The 23,246-nt window shown below is 39.0% G+C and overlaps 1 protein-coding gene across 1 annotated transcript in view; it reads right to left on the bottom strand.

Moving 5' to 3' along the window:
* MCC (MCC regulator of Wnt signaling pathway) overlaps window positions 1-23,246 on the bottom strand; it is a 211,745-nt gene that overhangs the window by 173,274 nt on the left and 15,225 nt on the right. The window contains exons 2-3 of the mRNA XM_086479759.1: window positions 15,774-16,021; window positions 1,586-1,797 (exon numbers count right to left, since the gene is read on the bottom strand). Of these exons, the coding sequence (XP_086335885.1) occupies window positions 1,586-1,797; window positions 15,774-16,021 (460 nt within the window). The remainder of the gene's footprint in view (window positions 1-1,585; window positions 1,798-15,773; window positions 16,022-23,246) is intronic.

Raw genomic sequence — 23,246 nt, 5'->3', positions numbered from 1 at the left:
AGTGCCTCACAATTTTCAAACTGGTTTAATATCTATGTATTAGTAGTTACATTTAGATGATGCTTCTTGCCTTGATGATGACAACGTTATCCATGGTAGGGTCAGATGTCTTACTGGAGCAACGCAACATCTACTACATTTCTCTTTTATCTCCAAGGTCTACTGTTCTGTTAAAGGAGATATTAGATTGGAAGGACATAGAATCATAGAATCATTTTGGTTGGAAAAGACCTTTAAGATCATCAAGTCCAACCATACATGATTGTTCTTTTACAAATCTACATGTTCTCTCTCACTCTCTTAAAATTGCTCACATTTCCAGAAAGCTACTAGAATGTATACATAAAACTGCTAACTGGCCTACGATTTCCCAGGTTCTCCATCTTACCCTCTTTATAATACGTGTGTGTCTGCTCGTATTCTAGACTTTCCAGTTTCCATATGCTTCTGTCTAGTTTTGAAGATCAAGGAGTTCATGATTTATTGCAGTTCATCCCTTACTACCCTTCCTAGGGAAAATGAAGTTACAATTCCTTTAAGGAACTGTCAACTTCCTTGAACTCTTTTCTCCCTAGGTAAGTTTTAATATCCACATATTTTCAGTCTACATGTGGAAACTTTAGATCATGTATTAGCTCATATTCAGGAACTTAAATAAAACTTAGAAGCCTTTTGAAGACACTTTCAGAATATTTTTCACCTTTTTTTTTTTTCAAATAACGCAGCTTAAAGAAGTTGATTTTCCTCTGCTGCCAGCAATCGCTTCCATTAAACATTAAGCCTTGAGCAAGATGTTAGACTAGATGACCTCCTGAAGTTCTCTTACAGCTTGAATTATCCTATGATACTATGAACTAGGAGTTTATTTCATCAAAGTCAAGCGTGCCAATAAACAGTCATTTCCCAACTCCTTAAATGCTGTGATTCTGTGATTCTAATTTTAAATACGAGAAACTTTTCACTGTCATGTCCACTTAAACTCCCATGCAACATAAATCAGAAAAGTGCTACAAAATGGGTGGCCTTTTATAACACGCCTGGCTTAAAATTAAAAACTTGATCCCAATACACTGATGGGGAAGCAAAAAATAATGCCCTACTCCTTCAACAGTTATCTGCTTTTTTATAAAGGAGAATAGTTCTTGTGTGTAGATATAAAAACCCACAGTGCTAGCACACCAAGGGTTTAAAGCAATTACCAAACAATTTAGTGGGCAGTAATGAAATAACATGGGAAGAATTTTCTGCACAACATTTCTGAACAGTCTGACACCATACTTTAAAAAATTAATTGGTAAGAAGTTTTCAGACACAACTCTTCTTCTGTTCAATTGTATAAATTCAGTTTGGCTCCTCACAGACTTTTAACCTTTTTGATGAAACTCAGTTATACAAGCTTTGGAAATACTGTACACCTACCAGCTGCTAAAATCACATTGGTTTTCTGGTAAAAGAAAGGAAACAGCAGCATGGCAGTGTTTCCATGAAGGCTCTAAGGCTGGAATTAATACGCCTCTTTGGAAAAAAAAAAAACCCAAGAAAAAAATTTCTACAAAACTTAAAAGCAGATGCAAAATGCACTTACAGTGTTGGCAAGTTCTAAGTAGCTTCCTCTAACAGTGTTGCTAAAATCTGAAGCCTGAGCTAGAAGTCTCTGCAGAGCAGCCTGTTGAGTCACATTGCTTCCACCATACTCCAAAACCTTTTGTAGTATAAAATGACTCTGGAGGTCTGGACTCTGAAGATCTCTTGCTCCTGAATCATACTCCCAGCTTTCTCTGGCTCCTGAGAAGGTACCTAAAATGCAGAAATAGAAGAACATTCTAGTATGGATGGTGTATAAAGAACACACAGAATCACAGAATATCTCAAGTTGGAAGGGACCCATAAGGACCATCGAGTCCAATTCCTTGCTCCTCACAGGACTACTTGAAACTAAATTGTAGGACTAAAAGCATCCTCCAGATGCTCCTTGAACTCTGGCAGGCTTTGTGCTGTGACCACTTCTCTGGGAAGCCTGTTCCAGTGACTGACCACCCTCTCACTGAAGAACCTTTTCCTAACGTCCAATTGGAACTTCCCCTGACACAGCTTCATTCCATTTCCCCATGTCCTATCACTGGTCACCAGAGAGAGGAGACCAGCACCTCCCCTTCCTTCCCTTGCCCACCTTGAGGAAGCTGCAGACTGCAACGAGGTCACCCCCCAGCTTTCTCTTCTCCAGGCTGAACAAGCCAAGTGACCTCATCTGCTCCTCCTAAGTCTTGCCTTTGAGGCCTTTCACCATCTTGGTCGCCCTCCTCTGGACACACTCCAATAGTTTGATGTCCTTCTCATACTGAGGCACCCAAAACTGCACACAGTACTCGAGGTGGGGCTGCACCAGTGCAGTGTAGAGTGGGACAATCACCTCCCTCCACCAGCTGGCTATGGTGTGCTTGATGTCGTCCAGCACTTGCTTGGCCCTTGTGGTTACCAGGGCACACTATTGAAACATGAATAAGCCTGCTTGTCTTTCCAGACAGAAAAAAGGCAAATGCCTCCACCACCATTACTCCCAGTCTTGCACATGCTGACAGTGCCAGAAAAAAAAAAAAAAAAAGTAATAACATTTTCAGTTCAAAGATCATTTACTAAATTGTAAGATCCAGAAGGAAAAATGAAAGCATTTACATACATTATTTAGTACAGAGTAAAACCAGTGTAATTTACAACAGCTAAGGACCACTGAATGAGTGTCAGTTACCATGTCAGACTGAAAAGCAGCAGTGATCAAAGAACAAAAGACAAAAACCATAATTCACCTTTTTGTTTACTGAATACCAACATAAAAAGTGAATCTGTATAGTTTAGCTGTATAGTTCATCACCTTTTATGTTAGCACTGCATTTCTTACTGTCTCAGGATTCCTTGTTTCTGTTCAAGTTTCAGAGACACATCAGTCACAAGGTGTTTCTTTACAAATCAATGCCATAATATGATCATGTAGCCAGTGAAAAACAATGAATGCTTCAGAGAAAGTTTCTGTATAATGAAGCTGCAGTGTTGCTGTTTCTCCATGTACAATCCTTCCAATTCCCTACAGCCAGAGATGGGCTTAAACCCTAAAACAAATTTAACAAAATTTTCTTATTTTATTACTATTTAATTCCTGGGTGCTTCTGCTTCCTATACAAATGTTGTTATGTTTTAGGGACAACAATTTCCTATATTCCACGGTAGACATCAGATTATTTAATAACCTTGGGCAGCACTGTAAAATTTCATATGTAACATAATGAAGATTAAAAACACTTAAGTGCCTTGTCCAATCACACATTCTAAGTTAACAGAAAAATCAGAACAGAATCCAGAGCCACAGACTAGAGCAAAACTCAAAATCCACCATGCAATCATCAAACTATAAGTAATTGTGTGTAATGCCATCCTATTATTTTGAAAGCTTTTCCTTTTTGTGAGCTAGTTCTCTTTCTCAACATTCATTAGCATTCTAAGTAAGCATTTACTAATCAGTGGTTATCACTTATTCAATACAATGCCAGGGAGAAACAATAAACTATACAATGAACTACTAGGAGAATGCCTCCCCCTTGCCAATACAGTTGAAGCTGCAAAAGTGCAAATAGAAAATCAGCCAGAAAGGAAGCAAGACAGCAACTGATCTGTAGCTTTAGGTCAACACCCTAACACCCTGTCAAGCAGTTATGCATGACAAACCGACTTAGGAAACCCAGAGGCAGTTCCTCTGCCTTACTGTAATGAGACTATGCCAGTCATTAAACATGTACAAAATAACACAAAACAAAAAAGGATTACATTTTATACTAATATAATTACCACGATTCATTACCACAGGTACAGGTAACAATTAAAGATTAATTCAATTACTTTTACACCAAGAGCATGCACCACCGTACTTAATCTACCTTCATACTGCAAGCTCTCCAACAGAGCTCAACTAAGGTACTGCTCCCAGCAACATTTAACGTCGTGCATAGTGTACTGACCAGTGACTATGCACAATGTTAGGTATCTCTGCCCTCTTGTGGCTACAGTTCACGGTACAGCAAAAAAAATCAGCCCACAGAGCTGGAGCAGCAGAAACGTCTCGGGAGCCTAAGGCAGACAGGGGATCAGTTCTGTCGTCAGCCACAGAATTGAGAGTGCTGATTATATCAGATAGATAATCCTCTTTCTACTGAGCTAAACATGGCACATATTTCAACAGAGTACATGCACTAAATCTCTTATTACTCAAATGATGCTGTTCTGCAAAAAAGCTTTCACATTCATTCAATTAACAACAGTCGCTTTGTTGGAGACCCAAGAGGCCTTCATAGACTGCACCATCTGCTATCAGATTGGAAGCACTTAACAACACTCAGCTGACTCAGAAGTCACCTGTCAGTCACAGATGGATCCAGGAAAGATAGGGTTTTTATGACTGCATTGTGACTGTATTTTTAACCCAAGTTTTCTTACAAGTTCAATTCTGTACTGCTAATTAAAAACATACATACTAAAAACACAAGGAGAAATGACTATCACAAAGGAAGACATTTCCAGTATTTTATATTGGGCTTAACCTTAATCTCTGTATTTGCCCACTATTTTCCCAACAGATTCCGAAACTCTGGCTGTTAAAATGCTGTCCTCCTGGGTCACGCACCTTTCAAGTCTCAGCTCTTCAGGAAAATTCTGGTGTTGTCAAAACTGAGATTTCAGTTGTAAGTGAAAATTCAGTCAGGAATTAACATACAATTCTCATATGTTGCTGTAATTAACATACAACTCTTGCTCTTAGAGTAGTTAGCAGAAAGAAGAGACCATTAGGTATGATGGCACACCAAAAGGTGACACCCAACCTGATAATTAGGAATCTATAGTTCCTAATTCTGTTTTTAAGAACTAGTCTTTACAGAACTACACACATCCCACAGTAGTTTTCCCTGGTGGTCTACACTTAGAACCATATAAAACATGAAATTTCTGTATTAAATGGAACAAAATTATTATCATTAAAATTCCCAGGTAATAAGCATGCCTTAAAATTGATGTTATTACAACTACTAAGAAGAAAAAAAAATTAATGCTCAATATTTGTATCAGCCAAGTAATACAAGAGCATATAATTGTTTTCAAATTATATAAGCAATATTCCAATTCCAGAGTAAGACAGTTAAAGCAATCCTTTTTGGACTGCATCAGACTTCTCTAGAAGTGCAGTATAAAAGCTTCTGATTCTACACAAGCATTCCTTTAATTGCCTTCCTAGTACTACTAGCACTTGCCTATTTTGACCTATAATTAATTCTGCGTGAAATTCATGTTATAGCAAACACTCAGTACCTAACAGGAACTTTTTGTTTCCAGCCTTTTGTAGAGCAGATGAGTAGAGCAACTGACATATGTGGATCCATTAGCAGCAGTCAGGGCAATCACAGCAGGGCAACCAAAATCATGGCGAAACTTGTATTTAAAGATTTTGTCCTTTGCATGTTTTCCTGTTCATTTAGTCAGCCTCAGCTCTTACTTATTTCCTTACAATTTACAATTATTTAAAAACTTTGGCATATGGTATCACATTTAAGAAAACAATGGACAGTTTAGTTTGATGACACATAGACATACAAAATTCTATAATCAGATAAAATTGCCGTTGGTGAATTGTACCAAAGCTGTTTAAAGTAACTTTAATCATTTCCCTCGACAACTATCTCAGTGACAGGATACCTTGCCGATCTGCACTGAGACTTCTTGCTAGCTTAATCTTCCTTTATCACCTGCAAAGCTCTCAGTAACAGCACAGAGGTCTGTGTTCTGGTATTGGTGTCATCCCATCACGCTGATCAGAAAGAAAATGGCATTTCATCTTCTCTACTAACAGTGAACCTTCTGTCTAGAAGGCTTGTACTCTGCAACAGAGAAGCAGGTGCCTACCATAATTACCAGTCTACCCATACAGCCAGGCTTTTTGGTTTGGTAAAGGTTAACTTTACCAGGCTATGCTGATGGACTAAGCATTATGTGATTTCATCTTTGCTCACAGAGTAGGAAAGATAACCCATCAAGATGGTAGGGCACTGGATGTATAAGTTGCTGAAAGAATCTGGGATATCATGAAAAGTGAGGTACTATACAATTAGCCCCGCATCAGCTTCTCAAATGAGTCTGGCTTATGAATGCAAACATGAAGACAGTTGACAATGTAAGACGCTACGAGCACAACAAGCCTCTAGGTTACATAGTTACACCTCACTCAACGCGGAAAGCCTTAACAGCAGAGATTCAAAGTCTGACCACTGTTTTCCATCAGGTATCAGTGGCATTTAGTTACTTAAACTTATTGAGGAACTCCGACATCTACACAGAATATAATTTATATGTGCACTGGGCACAGCTTCTGGGAGAGATGTCATTCTAGAATATGATGACTTTACTGCTGAGTGGGCAGAGTTAAGCCCTCGCAGTTCAGCGTTAGCCTCTGGTCCAAAACCTATTTCATTCAGCCATGATTTTGTAATCAGAAATTGCACAATTATTTTAAAACATTTTCTTCATGCCTTACTACATGTATACAACAATTCCTGGAGATACGAGATACAGTCCACCCAGTTCTACCATCTCATTTCACACATCAGATCACTCACCAGGCAATAAACAGGTTACAGATTTATGCAGTGACCTCGCAGTTTTCTAAGGCGAGCCAGACAGTTCCCCTCTTTTCCACTTCCATTTTGTTCAATATTCACAATTCAGATTCTGACTGACTGAAGACAGAATCCTTCCGTATTCCAAAAGCATTATCTTACCAGAAGAATGGCTATTTTTCAGCATTTTTTTGGCTAATCTTTTATTCAACAGTTAAAATGTGACAACTTATCAAAAGGAGTAGGAATTTTTAACACGTACTATTATCAACAATGACAACAAGGAGATTTGTGAAAAGTACTAGTCATTTCAAAACTCCATACTAAACTCAGTAATAACAGTTTTGGAGGCAAAAGAATGAAGGGGAAAATGTACAAATTTAACATAGAATGGTCATTTTGCACTTAGTAGTCAGCTGAGTAAGATGTCAAGGAGCAGGCCTAGCTATAAAAAATTTGGGCTAGGACAGGAAACCAAGAGGAAAAGAGAATAAGTCTTTGGACATTCAGACATTCAACTCTCATGAGGTGACACAAAAATTGCAAGGGCCAAATGCATTTTAAACAAAATTTAGAAGTTGAGGAGAGCTCTGATTGCTCAAGCAACATATGAAGTATAGTAAGTCAAAACAACTGAAAAGAAGCTATGTTCCAAAGAGGGATTAACTTTATACTAAGCCAACCTAACCAGAGAAGTGAAAATTATAGTCTTATTTGGAGCTTACTGAATTTCCATTGTTTTCTACATAAGAGGATGTGTCTCCGTAACACATTAGAAAAGAAGTGTTTCCTCTCACATCCTGCTGTCTGTGATATTTTTCCTGGAAGAGTTATAGGAAACTAAAGAGGAAATGAGGATAGCTTTTTTGTTCACAAAACCCTTCTTGTAGAACTCTTTATGTCTGGAATGGAACCTACTGAAAATCTACTTAAAACCACAAGATAACCACAAAAGGCTCTGTGCAAGTCAGAGAACCACTCCCATACAGGAATCAAAGACCAACGGCTCCAGCTTCGCTGTCCGTGATTACCACTGGTACATGCCCAAAGCCTGTCAGCTAGAGTAACTCTGTCCTATTTAACAGGAAACAGAGTTTAAAACCTATTTATTAGTTTGCATCAGATGACAAAACAATATAAATAATAGCATGGCAACAGAGTGATAATAATTGGTCCTTGCATGCAGAGGTGAGTGAGAATGTTTGTTTACAAATACATAAAGCTGTTACTATATCTGGATATAAAACGCCCATTAGAAGTTCTAGAAGAATTCAGAATACAAGAGATTTCCTTTTTTTTTCCGAAAAAAAAGTCTGCACAGAGATAATTTTTAAATGCATTCTCAACTCAGCATTCAGTCCTAGAGAAAGTTCTCATCAGAACTTTCTGCAACTCTTCTCCAGTGACTTAGAAGGAAGTAATTTGCTATGGGAGAGGCAGTTATGGGAAATGAGGAATCTCCAAAACAAGGGTCTGTGGGATCACTATCTAGGTCTTGTTCCTCCCATCATACCTTTATCTGGTTTGATGAACACTGCATAGGAGATACTGTGTTAGGCTATGTTATTTTAGTCCTTTGCTCATTAGGATTGGAAGTGAGGATAAGAAGCTCTAAGGGAAGGAAGCCAGAGCTATACCCCACCCTGACTAACTAAGGTAACTCACTCGAGAAATCGGTTTAATGAAATTAGATCTAAGAGGAAAATTGAACCAAATTAATAATTTTTGCTCTAAAAAGGAAAAGCCTTGGACTTCTTAGAAAAAATGCATCTGACACCTTCCATAATTTTTGTTTAGATTTAGTGTTTTCTAAACCCCTCAAAGAACAAAAAGCTCCAGAACACTCTGATACTATGCCAAGACAAGCAAACGTACTTTGAAAGAATATGAGCAGCATTTTACATGCATTTACTAGTACTAGGAACATACAATACAATGCACATGCTTGATAGCATTACAGAGATCACAAAAATACTCAACAGTATCAAACAAATGACCTAATAGACCATAATGCTTCTGGCACGAAAATATGACAAAGTACAAATGGAAAGTGAAGTCAAGATTTGAATGAAACAGTAAAATTATGTGCCTTTGAGAACATATAAAACAATATGTAAGAATTTACAATAAAGAATTCTCTTGTAGATCTAAAGTTAGTGAAATAAATATCCAGCTACATTTCTCAAAGCCCACTGAAGGCTCATGCACAGTTTTAGGTGCATATCCTAAGTGTAGTATGTACACCAAGTGCAGTCAGCTCACACTTTGTCTTCCCTGTGTCCCTCAATATCTGTCATTGCAATTTTGTTGCTTGTTGTTTTATAAACGACACTGGCGATATTAGAAGTGGGCAGCTGAAGAGCAACCACCACATAAGCCTTTTGGTTTCTCAAGCTTGTCACAGTTCGTGTAGAAAGCATAAACAGGGACAAAAGTGAAGAAGTGATGCTGTAATCCAGTTTCATGCTTCATATGCCAAGCCACAGCTCCATGTCTTGCCACTGGAGTTGACCAAGAAGCACGGACAGCAGTAGCATCACTCTGGAACTAGCCAGATCTGTGGTGCTCTGTAGAGCTGGGTGGTGCTAAGAAGGCCAAGGACCAGACTCCAGCTCTAGCTACATGCTTGTGTCTGGGCCAACTGTTCTATTGACTCTTGGTAGCAGCAGCTATCAAGAAGGGCAGCTTCCTGCACTTCCCCTGCAGGCATGCTCTGCCCACTGGTCTGTCTGCCTTCCCCCTTACCTCCAGTTTTTTAAGCTACTTGGTAATTTCAAAGACATTTGACAGTGCCGTCAAAGTCTCAAATACACTGAATTCCTCTAAGTTCTATGGAAGTCACAGAGATGACAGACTCAGTTAGTGCTCCTGCCGAAAAAAATAATAGGTGTGATGCAATGCTCAACTTCAATTAGACACACTAGGAAAAAAAAAAAAAAAAAGGAAAAAAAAACAGCCCACACCCACAGAAAAAAGAGGTCAGCAAATTGAAGCAAAGCAAAAGGAGTTTGATCCTTACATAAAAAAGGGAAAGTTGTGCTGCTCCTGGCTGCAGGACATGGCAAATGCTAAAGATCAGCATGGATTCAGAGAGTTAGTTCTGTAAGACAATATTACAGAGGGAGGGAGGCAATGCATGTAAAAGAACAAGTGTAACTATCTCTAGTTCAATGTCCCTGAACTGAAATTTAATTGTGAAGCATCATTACATGCTCACCCAGTTTCTATTATCTTGTCTAACCATTTCCTTTTCACCACTCTAAGAGACAGGATACTGTTTCAGAAAAGCCTCTGGTCTAATGCAGATTAGCTGTTCTTACATTTTACAAATACTCAAACTGTAAGAAAGCTTCAACAACGTTTGTTGCCCTATCAGACACCAGAGAACCCATTCTGCAGGGATAACTTCCACCCTTTGTAGATTCACTACTGTTTAACATATAGTAATCTTACTAAAACTGCAATGTATAGTCAGCTGTTAATTACAAATCCCTTGGAAATCCAGGTTCATTTGTTCTGCTGCTCATAGAACTTTGCACTCTACGTTACTAAAAAAAAAAAATAAAGTAACAATTACCTATATTCTGCTGCTTTGCAGAAGGATAGCAGTATCAAAACAATATTTTAAAGTAATAAGCTGAACAACTTACAGCTAATCGAAGTTCATACGTAGTTAGATTTGGCCTAGCACATATTCACAGCTTTTCCAGTCAAACAAATCTAAGGTGAAACTTTGCTCATAAATCTCAAGAAAATCTGCAGCACACCTTTAAGCCTGTATGAGCTCTGCAGTTTTTAATCAAATATAGCATAAATAAATGTAATCACTGCATCAGTTTCTTGAAAGCAATTTATTTGCAGTAAGATAAAACATGGAATTAATGCAAAGCAAAAGCAATGATTTTTCAGCCCCAACTGGACTGCCTCTTATGTTTACCTATAAGCTTAATTTGAGGCTGAATTTCTACCATTTCTTTGATTAATTTTCATGCTTGATCCACAAGGTAAATACATTATCATTATGAAATTTTTAAGGGACTTATTTTCAGTGAAGAGAATAGGGGAGTTGGCTATGAATTAATTACTAACTACTAACCTAAAGTCAAAGATTGCTTATGAACTCTGGTATTCATAATTATTTATCTAGAATATGAAATCAGATCAGTAAGTACATGCGGCTTTCAATGGGACAGGAAACCATTCAGCTGTCCAAAGAAAGAATTTACTAATTAACTAACATTTCTTGTTCCTCCTCAAAAACAACAGGTACTAGAAATCGTCCATTCTTTATAATGGAAAAAAATGCTAATTTGCTGAGTTCCTGTAAAAGGTTAGACAAATCTATAAAACATATTATATAAATAATTTTAATTCTAGCTTTTATACAAGACATCTAAAACTATATAACACTGAAAAACCTGACAGAAGCTACAACTGTTCAGGTAACTTCCTGCCTGAAATCATGAGAGGTTATCATTCTCTCATGAGGAAATCATACACAGGAAATCATTATAGGCTCTCAATTCACCAAGCAATCCACTTCCGCCACTCACTAGATGATTCACACGGATTTCTTGTGCCCATTGTGGCTTTCAGTCTCCATAACTGGAAATTTAATCTGATCAGTAACAGATTCTTCCTGCATTTCCTACTGAAATGCTGTATTAAAGAGTCAGGTAGCATACAGTCACTGCAAGACCCCAGCAATACTTTCAAAAGTTCTTTTATTAATTTCCATTATATTTTAAACAATGTCAGAAGAACATTAACAAAGTTCACCTTCCATTTGCTCACAGAAAAACTAGCAGTCACTACTTGCAAATTATTGTTAAAGCTCCCATTGACATTAATAGTGTCAGGTAAGAACTACAATACATTATAGTAGCTTTGAGTTGCTGACATCCAGCAGCAAAAACCATGATTCTAATAACTTGAAAGATGTCCTTTTTCACGCATTTGAATAAAAGATTAAACTTTTAAATCTATACAGTCATTTGACTGTCAAGACGGTACATATGGATTGTCTTACTGAGCAAAGACACGACTGGGTATTAACAAATCTGAGTCATGTACCTTGACTAAAACAGTCACTGGTTTCCTTACTTCTGCATCTCACCTGGAAACACAGGAGTAGAAACATTTGTTGGGCAAAATTATTAGAATAACCATATCAGTGATAAAAAATGATGGGTAAGATCAAGTTCAATAGTGGCATAGATGTAATTATTTCTTAGGATCTTTTTTTCCCCAGTTATTTTCGTTATAATGAAATGCAAAAGTTGTAGGTAGCAAAGATAATATTTTATTTAGATACATGCATACGATTTTGCACTCTTTGTTAAGAAATTGTGAACAGCTACTAGAAATGCCTGCACAAAATGCTGTCTGACTGGTAATCTCTGCACAATTACACACAAACTCACAGTGTGAAAACGCCCATGACAGAGGCTGGATTCCTTTGCTTCAGATCACCAGGACAGCTGCTACTCAGTGAGAGTCAAAAGAATTTTGAAATTTTATCATTTATGCACCTCACATGGATACATGATAACAGCTTTCAAAGATTATCAGCAGCTGACACATTATGTAGAAATTGGTCTTGAAAAAAAGCCCTATAAATGCTTTGAAAATAATGTTTATTCAAAACAGTGTTCTTTGTCCAAAAAAAAAAAAACCCCACAAAAAGAAGAACATTGACCAAATTCATGTGTTTGAATTTGCACATGATGTCTCCCATCTTAAACAATATTTAGAAAGCAACAGCAAACAGCCAATGTAACACAATCAATGCTTTCATCACTAGTGAGTACATACATGAGCCCTCAAAGACATGAAAGGCATGGAAGCATATGCAGATCATAATTCAGGCTTGACTGCAAGTATAATTCCTCAACTCCCATTATGTTCATCCTCTGTGCAGTGTTTATATCACAGAAATACATTACAGTGGTGTTTCCTTGCCTCTTTTAAAAAAAATAATCTGTAGAACATCTTTAAAAGTGCTGCCACAATGGTTTTGGTTTACAGCCAAATAAAAATCAGTTGCACTCTAAACTCTCATTATTATTATTCCCTCCTATTTTGTTTTTTGTTTACATGGGGGAGCATCTCCATATCTTCTCTAATTATTAAAAAGCCTTACAGAATCTGCAAGAGTCAAGGCAGGACAAGTACAAAACCCATGAATTCCTATAGGTTTAAAAACACAGTAGAGTAAAATAGTCAGGCTTCAGCAGCACAGAGTGAAACGTACGAAGACAGGAAATTCAAAGGTCTTCTAGACTTAACTGAACTTTAAAATATATATATATATAAATTATTAAAAGAAATATGAATTCACTCACCAACTTTAAAATGCATTAAATTACTCTTGTACAACTAACAGAAACTGGATAATAGGAAAAAAGAGTAGGGATTGAATTGTATACATTAACAAATTTGATTGTTCACGTATGACTATCTTTTGGCAGCAATTAGTAAGATTTCTTTGTAGGATACATTTCGAGACTGTAATGCAGAGCCTTCTCATGTAAAGTTGAGAACCTATCTTTCACCCTTGATTACTACAAACCGTAATTATTAGGCTGGTTTGTCTAAGAAAGAAGATTTTTAAACCCAAGTTGCCAGAAATCTGGTCGGCAAACAGAGAAAGTTTGTATGGAAGTCTGAGGGCAGAAGTAGTTTTCTATTTTGCAGGAAAACACAACAGTGGCAGCATTGGAAAAACAGCCAACAGAGGCAGAAGATAATTATATGAGCTAGGGAACACACACCATTCTTAATCCAATAAAAAAAGATATGAAGCATGATCTTGGTTTTGAACCATAGTCTGATTCAGCTCCTGAAAGAGATTCAAGGGGTGAAAATGCAACTAAGCCCAAGTATTATGAAGACTCAGTACAGACAGTGATGGATAAATGGGCAGGGAAACTACACAGTTCATCACAAGAATACATATGGAAGAAGAATAAACAGAGGAAAAGTTATCAACAAAATACCTCTATGACAAAATATGACTATGAAGCAGTAAAAGAGGTAAGATGGAGAATAAACAGAGCTGTGAAACAGATTTGCTCTGATGAGAAGCCAAAAAAACAAAGCCAATGAGCATGAAATGATGGGATGGTGAGGGAGAAACACAGTCAATCTAAAAAGCAAGAAGATAAGGAACTAACCAAAGGTACAAAGAAATAAGGAAAATTTGAGTGCCTGAGATGACCAGCCATAAACGTACACAGTTATTAGAAGACAGAACAACATGCTAAACCCAACCCACTCCCCAAAACAAACAAATAAAAAACACCCCAAAAATAAAAACCCCAAAACCAACACACACCCAGTTCCACATTCTAGGAGACTGACTACTGTAAAAGTAGAGACAGGTGTGACTGACCAGTAAACCCCTGCCATGGAAGAAGGCTCAGAGGAGATGGGCCAGGGCTCTGTGCCTGTGAAGCTCAGGGAATAATGCAGGGTTTTACTGATCACAGCTGTTACAAAGAAGCTGACTTGATCTCAACACTGAGCGGACCCAAGGGTGGTCTTTGCTTTAGAAAACAGCTGTCAACAGCTGAGTGCATCAGCTGGTGGTGTAAAGGTTTCCCCTCAAGTTCATTAAAAGAGTGTGACTGTCTCCCTGAGTTAGCCAGGCCAACAAAGGTGAGGGGTATATACGGCTCAGCCCAACATAAAGATTATAAAAATGTAAACAACTAACAAAAGAATTTAAAAGACAGGAATGGGCTTGAGCTGGCTTTGACCCACATGTACCTTCCTGGCAAGACTGGGGACGCCCAGTGTCATGATGGTGAGCATATTAGAGACACGCTGGGAATCACATTGGTATTGTGATTGAACTGTGTATTGCCACTGCTATATTCTGCTCTGTGTAACTTACATGTGTATTGTGGTTTCAGTATGTTCAGTATCACTCCGCCAAACCAGTAACACCAACTATCTTCAAATAAGTAAATCTGATTTGAAACATGACACCCTCCATATGTGGAACATCTACAAGAACCTGCTCAGAGAGAACTGGACTTTCACAACAGGTCAGTTACATGAGGAGCCAGACCACAGATAAGCAAACTCTCCAGGAAGACGCACGAAGTCTACCTGACTGTAAAAAATATTCCTAACTTGTTTTAGGACACATGCAAAGAAAGACTATTGTAATGACTAATGCTGGATCTCTCATTAAAAAAGTATTTTAAAAAAATCTAGGCTCACGTAGTCTAAACAAAAGGTTTTGAGGACACAGCTCTAAACACAATCAGAGGCTGATGGCTTTCTGAAGCACAGTTGTAGATCAGTTCCACATTATGGGCCAGCAGTTACGTTTAGCTAGCATGCAGCTGCTGTACAGGGCTACAGCACTAACAACATGCCTAGCTTTTTCCACAGTACCTTGCACTTGGGGATTTTCGACTACAGAAGCTGTGACCTCTGGTCTCTTGTATCTGTTACAAGGTGAAAGGAAGAATATCATAGCTGTTACCATTTCTGATCTAATACTGATTTATTAGTGCTATCAAGGAAAATGGACTCAATGTCACAGACAATCCCTTCCCACATCCCATGTTCCTGTTCCTCCCCACCCCGCTCAGTGGAGGGAACACAAAATGAGAGAACTTTTGTACTCTCTAAATCATAAGGCACTTCCAGCACTCAGATCCTGAACTAAGTGGAATGATTTCTAAAGAATCCTCCACACTCCTACAGTATACTACATCTGAAAGACAAAAGACTAAGATTATTTCTCTCCTCATTTTTTGTATTTCTACCTACTGACCTAGTCTTTGTAAGTCTGGGCTTTACAGACAAAGACCTCACTGGATCTTCAGCAACCAGCTAAGTTCTGCAGCTCCTGTCCTTTCAAGAAATACGATTGTCTTGTGCAAGTAGGATTTTTAGAAGAGGATGTTCTGCACACATTCTAGTCTACACACCAATGACCAAACTGCATCAGTTACAACAGCACTCTAATACATGATAAAATTATGCTAAAGCTTATTCACAAAGCCCCTTAGGGGAAATCCTGATGCCAGTAAAATTGGTAACAAAATCGCTTAAGTTTATCTTTTGTTAAATTACACCAACAAGACATTTAAAAGTCATACCTACCTAAACTGTTATTGCTGCTAGTTGGCCAGGAAGCTATCCTATCCCTTAACTTTTTCTTTTTATAAGAGTCATCCGATTTCACAGAAAGCTCCACTTCCTCCTTCCTGATTTCTCGTACCAGTTCCATGCGGCACTGACTAAAATCCTGGAAGGAAATTTTTCCATTTTCATCTGCTCCCAGCTGGTGCATGATCTCTGTGACAGACTCCTCCATATTCAGCTGGCGGCATACCATCAGCAAGTCATTCCTAAGAATATTTTTAGAGGGAAAATGAGGGCAGGGGAAGGATGGAAGTGGAAGAAAGATTTGAGAAGTGGGAACAGAGAAGAAAAAAACCAACAATTTAGTTTAGAAGAAAAGGAATACTAACTGTCTAATCTGGAAATGCATTAATGTGTGGACATTTAAAATCAATAAGCCAACTACTGCTTTTGTTAATCTAACACAGGAACTATGAGGTTGGCAAGAAACCAGAACACAGAAAGATTATGGAAAAGAAGTGAACACTTTTCTTTAAGTGTTAACCTCTATTTTCATGCCATTATTAACACTTCTACTAGCAGAGGCTGGCACAAGGGAAAGCTGAATCCTGCTGTTGATCTTCACAGCACCTTCCGAAAAGGTGACATAATAAGAATTTAAATAATTATCTTCTGACTAGATCAATGGCTACTTAGATTTCCATTTTACTCAGGACAGGCCAAGGAAATTTCTTTTGCCACTGAAAAGCAGTAACCTAAAGATGAAAAACATGTAATGGACAAACAGCAGAAAAGAGAAATATTGTTTTGATTAACTGACTTCAAGCCTGTCTCCAAACATTCTGACTACAAAACCCTCTTAAAAAGCTTGCTTCGTCCAATTGTTAAATGAAACTCTCAAAAGGGGGAGGAGAGCAATACCATGAAAAACACTCTGGTGTGGACTGTGAGTGGCCAAAAGACATCTGCAACCAAATCAACATGGAAGATACTTATACCATATGATAAATTTACAAATTTATACAACATGCTCTTAGGAGACATGCATGCAAATAACCCAGGCAAAAAAAAAAAAGTCAGCAACACTGTGACCAATGCTATTTTTCTATTCTATATGAAGACAAGAACTCAAGAACATACCTTAGGCTTAATTTGGGGTATAACACTAGTCTCAGGAGAACATATTCTGCAAGCTTTGTTCCCCCCCCCCCCCCCCCTTTTTTTCTTTTTCAAAACTGAGGTAAGCTTAAGCATTTTCAAAGAATTCTCAACAGTAGCAGTTGGTAAAAAAAAAAAAAAAATCATTAATCAGAAGTTGATAACCACCTAAATAAAGGTGAATAAGCATTAATTATGTTATTAATTAAGTCTACTAAGGTACTGGATGTGAATTGGATATGAATGTAAGTGGACTATTGGACAAACACCTGATACTCTCCAACAGGGCCAGATGTGCAGCTCAGTGAAATTCCTCAGTCATTTGCTTCACCAGAGACTAAATCAACCCCTCAGAAAAGGGAAGTTTTTTTTCCAAAGACATTGCCATACTGTCTGTTTGCAAAATGTAAACCACTAAAAAACTGACTGCTGTTCTTAGGCAAACACAACCCTGCAAGTGTAAACCCAGACCAAATAACCTCCCTAAGCACACAGAGAAAGCACCTCTGCTCCTTTGCAGATGCTCATAGTTTTCATAAACAGCAGGAGACAAAGTTGATAGACTCAGGCCTGCCTCAACTGCTGCTACGCTCAGCCACCAAAAAAAAAAAAAAAAAAAAAAAAAAAAAAAAAAAAAAAGAGAGCCAAAAGACCCTCTTTCATCCTCTTTTCTTCCTGTTCCTCTCCCATTTAGCCCTATCTCACTTTAGAGAAGAGGCATGGGGACAGAGAAGGAAACCAAATCTTGAAACAACTTCTCTGGCAACTGAAGGATGACAGATACATATTTGTCAAATGACAACTTAGCACATTCAAAATAGAACGTGGGTAACCCAGTTCAGTCAGATCTGAAAAAACAGCTGCTCTACACTATCAAAATCTTCTTGGTGCCTCATTCTCTCCAATTTCAAAAGTTAAAAAAAATGCTGCTACTTTGCCTTACTTCACTATTCCTTTCCTGCCACCCTTTTCTTAAATACTTTTTGAATTGGATTGCATGATACTACCACACTGATTCATACCACAAATGCTATGAATATGTCATGGGTTCTTTTAAGTGTTGCTTAGTTTTATGCTGTACAAAACCTTTCTGTAGGATGAAGGTAAAGGGAATGCGTAACAATATTAGTATTATGTGAATTATTAGCAAATTTAGTAGTATTAGTATTTCATTATTAATATCTGAGCATAATTCAGAAGGTATGAAAACATGATACAGTGAAATATCCAAAGTTCCTACATGAACAGTTTCCCTAAAGTAATTTATTATCACAACCAAGGTCCACCTATTTTACAGAAATAAGTTGTGCACTGGATGGAGCTTTGTAAGTCTCTTCCATGCAGGAATTCCAGAGCTGCCCCAACAGAATTCTTGGCAGAGATATTTACAGCAAAACTGGAGTGTAATAATAATAATAATAATTACATTATGACTATGTATTTATGTTATTTATTTATATAAATAACATAAAATCCGCACTTATGACAAGAAATAACTTTATTACAAGAGAATTAAATTACATTACATAAGCCAAATATAAGTGATTGATACTTGCAGTTAAAATTTTGGTCAGAGTTTGCTCTCAGCTTTGAATCTGGCCAATGAATAAATAAATAAATAATCTTAGCATGACTCAGTTCCCTGTTTTTAAAAACAATACAAACCAATCTCAAAAGGGTGTTGCGAAGAAAAATAAGGATGACAAAGCATTCAAATTTTATGAGGGCAATGACAGACACAATTAAGCTGTGTCTACATATGTTCTCTTACAATAGATTAGATATACCACCACAGATTGAAGGACTTCCTAAAGGAGCGCTAATTTTGAGGTAAGTATCAAGAGAAGCAGTGTAGAACAATCCTCCCAGAGGCTTCCAGGACAAAGGTCTGTTGCCCTAGCCTCAAAAAGAGCCACACTGGGATGGGAGCAGGCTGTAGCACTGGCGGCACACCTTACACAGCCCTGTCTGTGACAACTGTATTCCCCTACCTCAATACAGCCCACAAAGGACAGCTCCAAATCAGTACCCAGTTCCCAACAGTCAGTAGGTGTTAAGCTTTCAATCCTGCTATGCAGGTATGAACTGAACATCACTTGTACCTGCGGTGGGTTGACCCTCGCTGGAAACCAGGTGCCCACCAAAGCCTCTCTATCACTCCTCTCCTCAACTGGACAAGGGAAAAAAAAATACAATGAAAGGCTTGTGGGTCGAGATAAGAACAGGGAGATCACTTCTCAATTACTGTCACTGTCTTATGGAAATTAGCTTAATTTATTACCAGTCAAATCAGGGAAGGGTAACGAGAAATAAAACAAATTTTAAAACACCTTCCCCCCATACCTCCCTTCTTCCTGGGCTCAACTTCACTCCCAATTCTCTACCTCCTCCCCTAAAGCGGTGCAGGGGGACAGGGAATGCGGATTGCAGTCACTTCATCACACATTGTCTCTGCTGCTCCTTCCTCCTCAGGGGGCGGGGTCCTCGCAGTCCTCCCCAGTTCCAGCATGGGGTCCCTCCCATAGGAGACAGTCCTCCATGAATTCCTCCTACACGAGTCCTTCCCACAGGCTACAGCTCTTCACAAACTGCTCCAGCATGGGTCTCTTCCACAGGGTGCAGTCCTTCAGGAACAGACTGCTCCAGCATGGGTCCCCTCCATGGGGTCACTAGCAACAAACCTGCTCCAGCGTGGGCTCCTGTCTCCCCAGGGCCACAGGTCCTGCCAGAAGCCTGCTCCAGCGTGGGCTTCCCACAGAGTCACAGCCGCCTTTGGGCATTAACCTGCCCTGACATGGGGTCCTCCAAGGGGTGTAGGCAGGTATCCACTCCACTGTGGACCTCCTTGGGTGGCAGCAGGACAGCCTGCCTCACCATGGGCTTCACCACAGGCTGCAGGGGAATTGCTGCTCTGGCACCTGGAGCACCTTCTGCCCCTCCTTCTTCACTGACCTTGGTGTCTGCAGAGTTGCTTCTCAGATATTCTCATTCCTCCCCCTGGCTGCAATTGCTCCTGTGTAATAACTTTTTTCCCCCTTCTTAAATACATCATCCCAGAGATGCTACCACCATCACTGACAGGCTCAGCCTTGGCCAGCAGTGGGTCTATCCTTGAGCTGGCTGGCACTGGCTGCATTGGACATAAGGGAAACTTCCAGCAGCTTTCACAGAGGACATGCCTGAAGCCCCTCGCACCAAAACCTTGCCATGCAAACCCAATACAGCACCAACTACAGCCTGAGGACATTGCCTGAAGCAACCTATTGAAGCATGCATGTACTGCATACTATAACAATATTGGGCAGTTAAACATATAAATTAAGCATACACATGCATACTCTAAAAATTACAACATAACAACATAACAGGCATTGTTATTTTTTATTTGGGTTTTTTGGTTTGTTGGTTTTGTTTTTATAAATGGAAGATCAAACTTCAGTGAAACTTCTGTTAGACACCAAAACAGGATCCGTAACACAGTCTTTTTCTTTCCTAGAACTGCCATACTGCCTGCTGTACTCACTTTTACCTTATTCTGATTATCGCTTCGGTAAGCATGAAGAAATATCTAGGTATGCATACATGCACCTGCACAACACCTGCAAGGGATTGGCTCTGCGACTGAACAGTACCACTGCAGTAATTTTCCTGTTCTTTTCCCACCTTATGGCCTACCAAATTTATAAAGGAAGTCTGGTAAGGATGGTTCTACAGCCACTATGTAACACCAAGAGCACTTATATATTTACTTAAAACTATGTACATTTTAGTAGCTGAAAATCTAAAGTCATTTTGCCTCGAAACATTAATCTTTGCTTACGCAACTTAGAGTCTAGGTGCACAAATACCTTTGAAGAAGAAAAGTCAAAACTAAAGATGAACCTAAGCTCCCTAAAGGCAAGTAGAGTAAATAAATAAACAAGGTAAGAAAACCTGGTCCAAGCAGTTGTGTTGTGAGTCACTTCTAGACCAATACTGTAGCTATAGAGTGATCTATTTGGGACATTAATTTAGAAAGGACTAACCTGGAAATGCTTGTCTAATGGAGCACTTCATAGCATCCCCAGGAAATGAAGCAATAAGATGTTGCTGATATAAAATATATACTGGGATCACTGGAGTTAGATTACTTTTATCCTTGGTAGGAGCGTGTTTAATTCAGTTCCCTGGTGTAGCCACCAATCTCCAGAGCACCCACGGCAAAACCCTTACCTAACTGCTGTGTTTCTGGGCCTCATGAAGTGCCTGATCTGCTCTGACTCTCACAGCAAGTCAAGCCCCTGACTGCTTAAATCATGGAATTACACCAGTTCCCTAGCTTTGACTTTTCTATGAGCAACTGCAGGCAAACAATCCTGGCAACGATTTCAGAACTATTGGGTTTTTTTTCAAACAACTCACATTTACTACTCACACTAAGAGTACTTTCCTAAAACACCTGACTTTGCTTTCTTGTTAAGAAGCTGTGGGCCCTTGCAAAAGAGAAAAAGAGAAATCTGGTCTGAATGAAGGCTGCCATGTCACAGAAAATGCTAAAAGTTCCTCCCTCCAGCTGAGCATTGTCCAGACTTCTGTGTCTGGCCTTCAACTACGTGCCTTCTGCAGGTTTCACCTGGTGTCACTGCCTTCATGAAGCTGGAAGACCAAGATTGTCACAAACGTTAAGCACACCCTCCCCCAGGAATTTCACTATATGGGAGTTGATCTAGCAAAGGCAACAACAGTCTAAATTCGTAAGACACGTGCTGCAAGCACAATTCTAAAGCTGCTCTTAGTTGAGACACCACACAAAAGCTGGATGCAACCAAAACAAAAACATTGTGTTTGCCTCTATTTCTTCACCAGTCCTTGATTTAGACCTAGGTCAAATAAAATCCTCCAAGAACTTCTTTCTGCCAACCAAACATTTCCTGTAAATCACCAATTCTTTTCCGCCCTGCCAGTCAGCTTCCCTCCAGATGAGAAGTAACTTTCTACTCTAAAATTCTATCTTTCTAGTCCTCTTTCCTGCCCATCATTCTGCCTTCCCAAAGCAGTCTGTCTCCAGCTTCCTCTGCTCTGTTTTCTACTTCTCCATAAAAACAAGCAAGAATCTGTGGTACAGTACGTCAGCTTGCTGCTGTCAAAAGTGATGATCCCAGTCTCCCACCTCTCTCCCCACATTTTTCTCCACTAGGGCTATCTCAGCAGGCAGTTAAACCAGCACAAAGCTGACCATAATAAAGGGAATAGTTTTTGTTTACTTAGCTCTGCACACCAGTTCACTAGAGAGGAAGATAAGCCAGCACTAGGCCTATAACAGCACCATTAGCTCCAGACGCAAACTAGCCTTCGGTTTACCTGTATCATTAGACAGCCTCCTAATTATCTTTGCTTTCCACAATCCACTGTCCTACCAGGACAGGCAATCACATCTTCACCTTTATGACACAGGAATGATGGCAATTCTCTTACATGTCAAGACCTTCAACCGACAGAACAATTCCATCACATTGACCAATACTCAAACTTGACACAAATTCACCCATCAACAAACCTTATTAAAAAAGTTGTACTCTGGCTTAGTTGTTCAATCGTCCATCAATGAAAAAACCTTCAGATAAAAGCTCATCATCTCATTCTTACAACCTGAAGTAAGTACAAAGGTACAGCTGACAAACTATAGCATCACAGAAAGACCACATGGACCAATACTGCCTGTAATTTTGGGAGGAAAGTTGAGAAAACAGCCAGCAACAACTGCAAAACAAAAGGTAGGCTTCCACTGAACTCAGTCTCCAGTCAGAACTTCCAGAAGGCTCACAGAGTGCCACCTTTTGCTCAGAGTAGAGGATAACTTCTATCAGAATTTTACATGGGGAAAGAAATGGTTAGATAACATGTCGTAAGCATCACATGAAGCAGGTTGTACAAAATGCTTGTTTCTCAATCTGTACCAACAGGAGTAACTCACTACAATTCCAAAGCCATCTGATATACACTGAATGCATAAGCAATGCAGAACGTATATTACAGAAGCTCTCTGTATTATACTATGATCTGTGGCAAACAAAGCATCTTGAGGTAAGCACCCAAATATAGAGATCACTTTTGCAGGTTACCAGACTAGAAGACTTGTCTATTGTCCCATCTGTAAAACACGATTAAAACAATGTCCTCACCTACATGTGGTGCTGGAGGGAGAATTTACATAGTTTTGCTTTCCACCTAAGGCCTGATAGATGTTTTGACTTTACAAACAGAAAAACAATTCAGGAAAGTTCGCTAGCAGATATAGCAGTTTGGTAGACTAGAAAAGGAGATAGGTAGCCACATTAGCTCTTAACTTAGCAC

Source organism: Leptosomus discolor, chromosome Z, assembly GCF_034619465.1.
Source record: "Leptosomus discolor isolate bLepDis1 chromosome Z, bLepDis1.hap2, whole genome shotgun sequence".
NCBI lineage: Eukaryota > Metazoa > Chordata > Aves > Leptosomiformes > Leptosomidae > Leptosomus > Leptosomus discolor.
The sequence above is the reverse complement of the archived record's forward strand: the minus strand, read 5'-3'. Positions and strand labels throughout refer to the sequence as shown.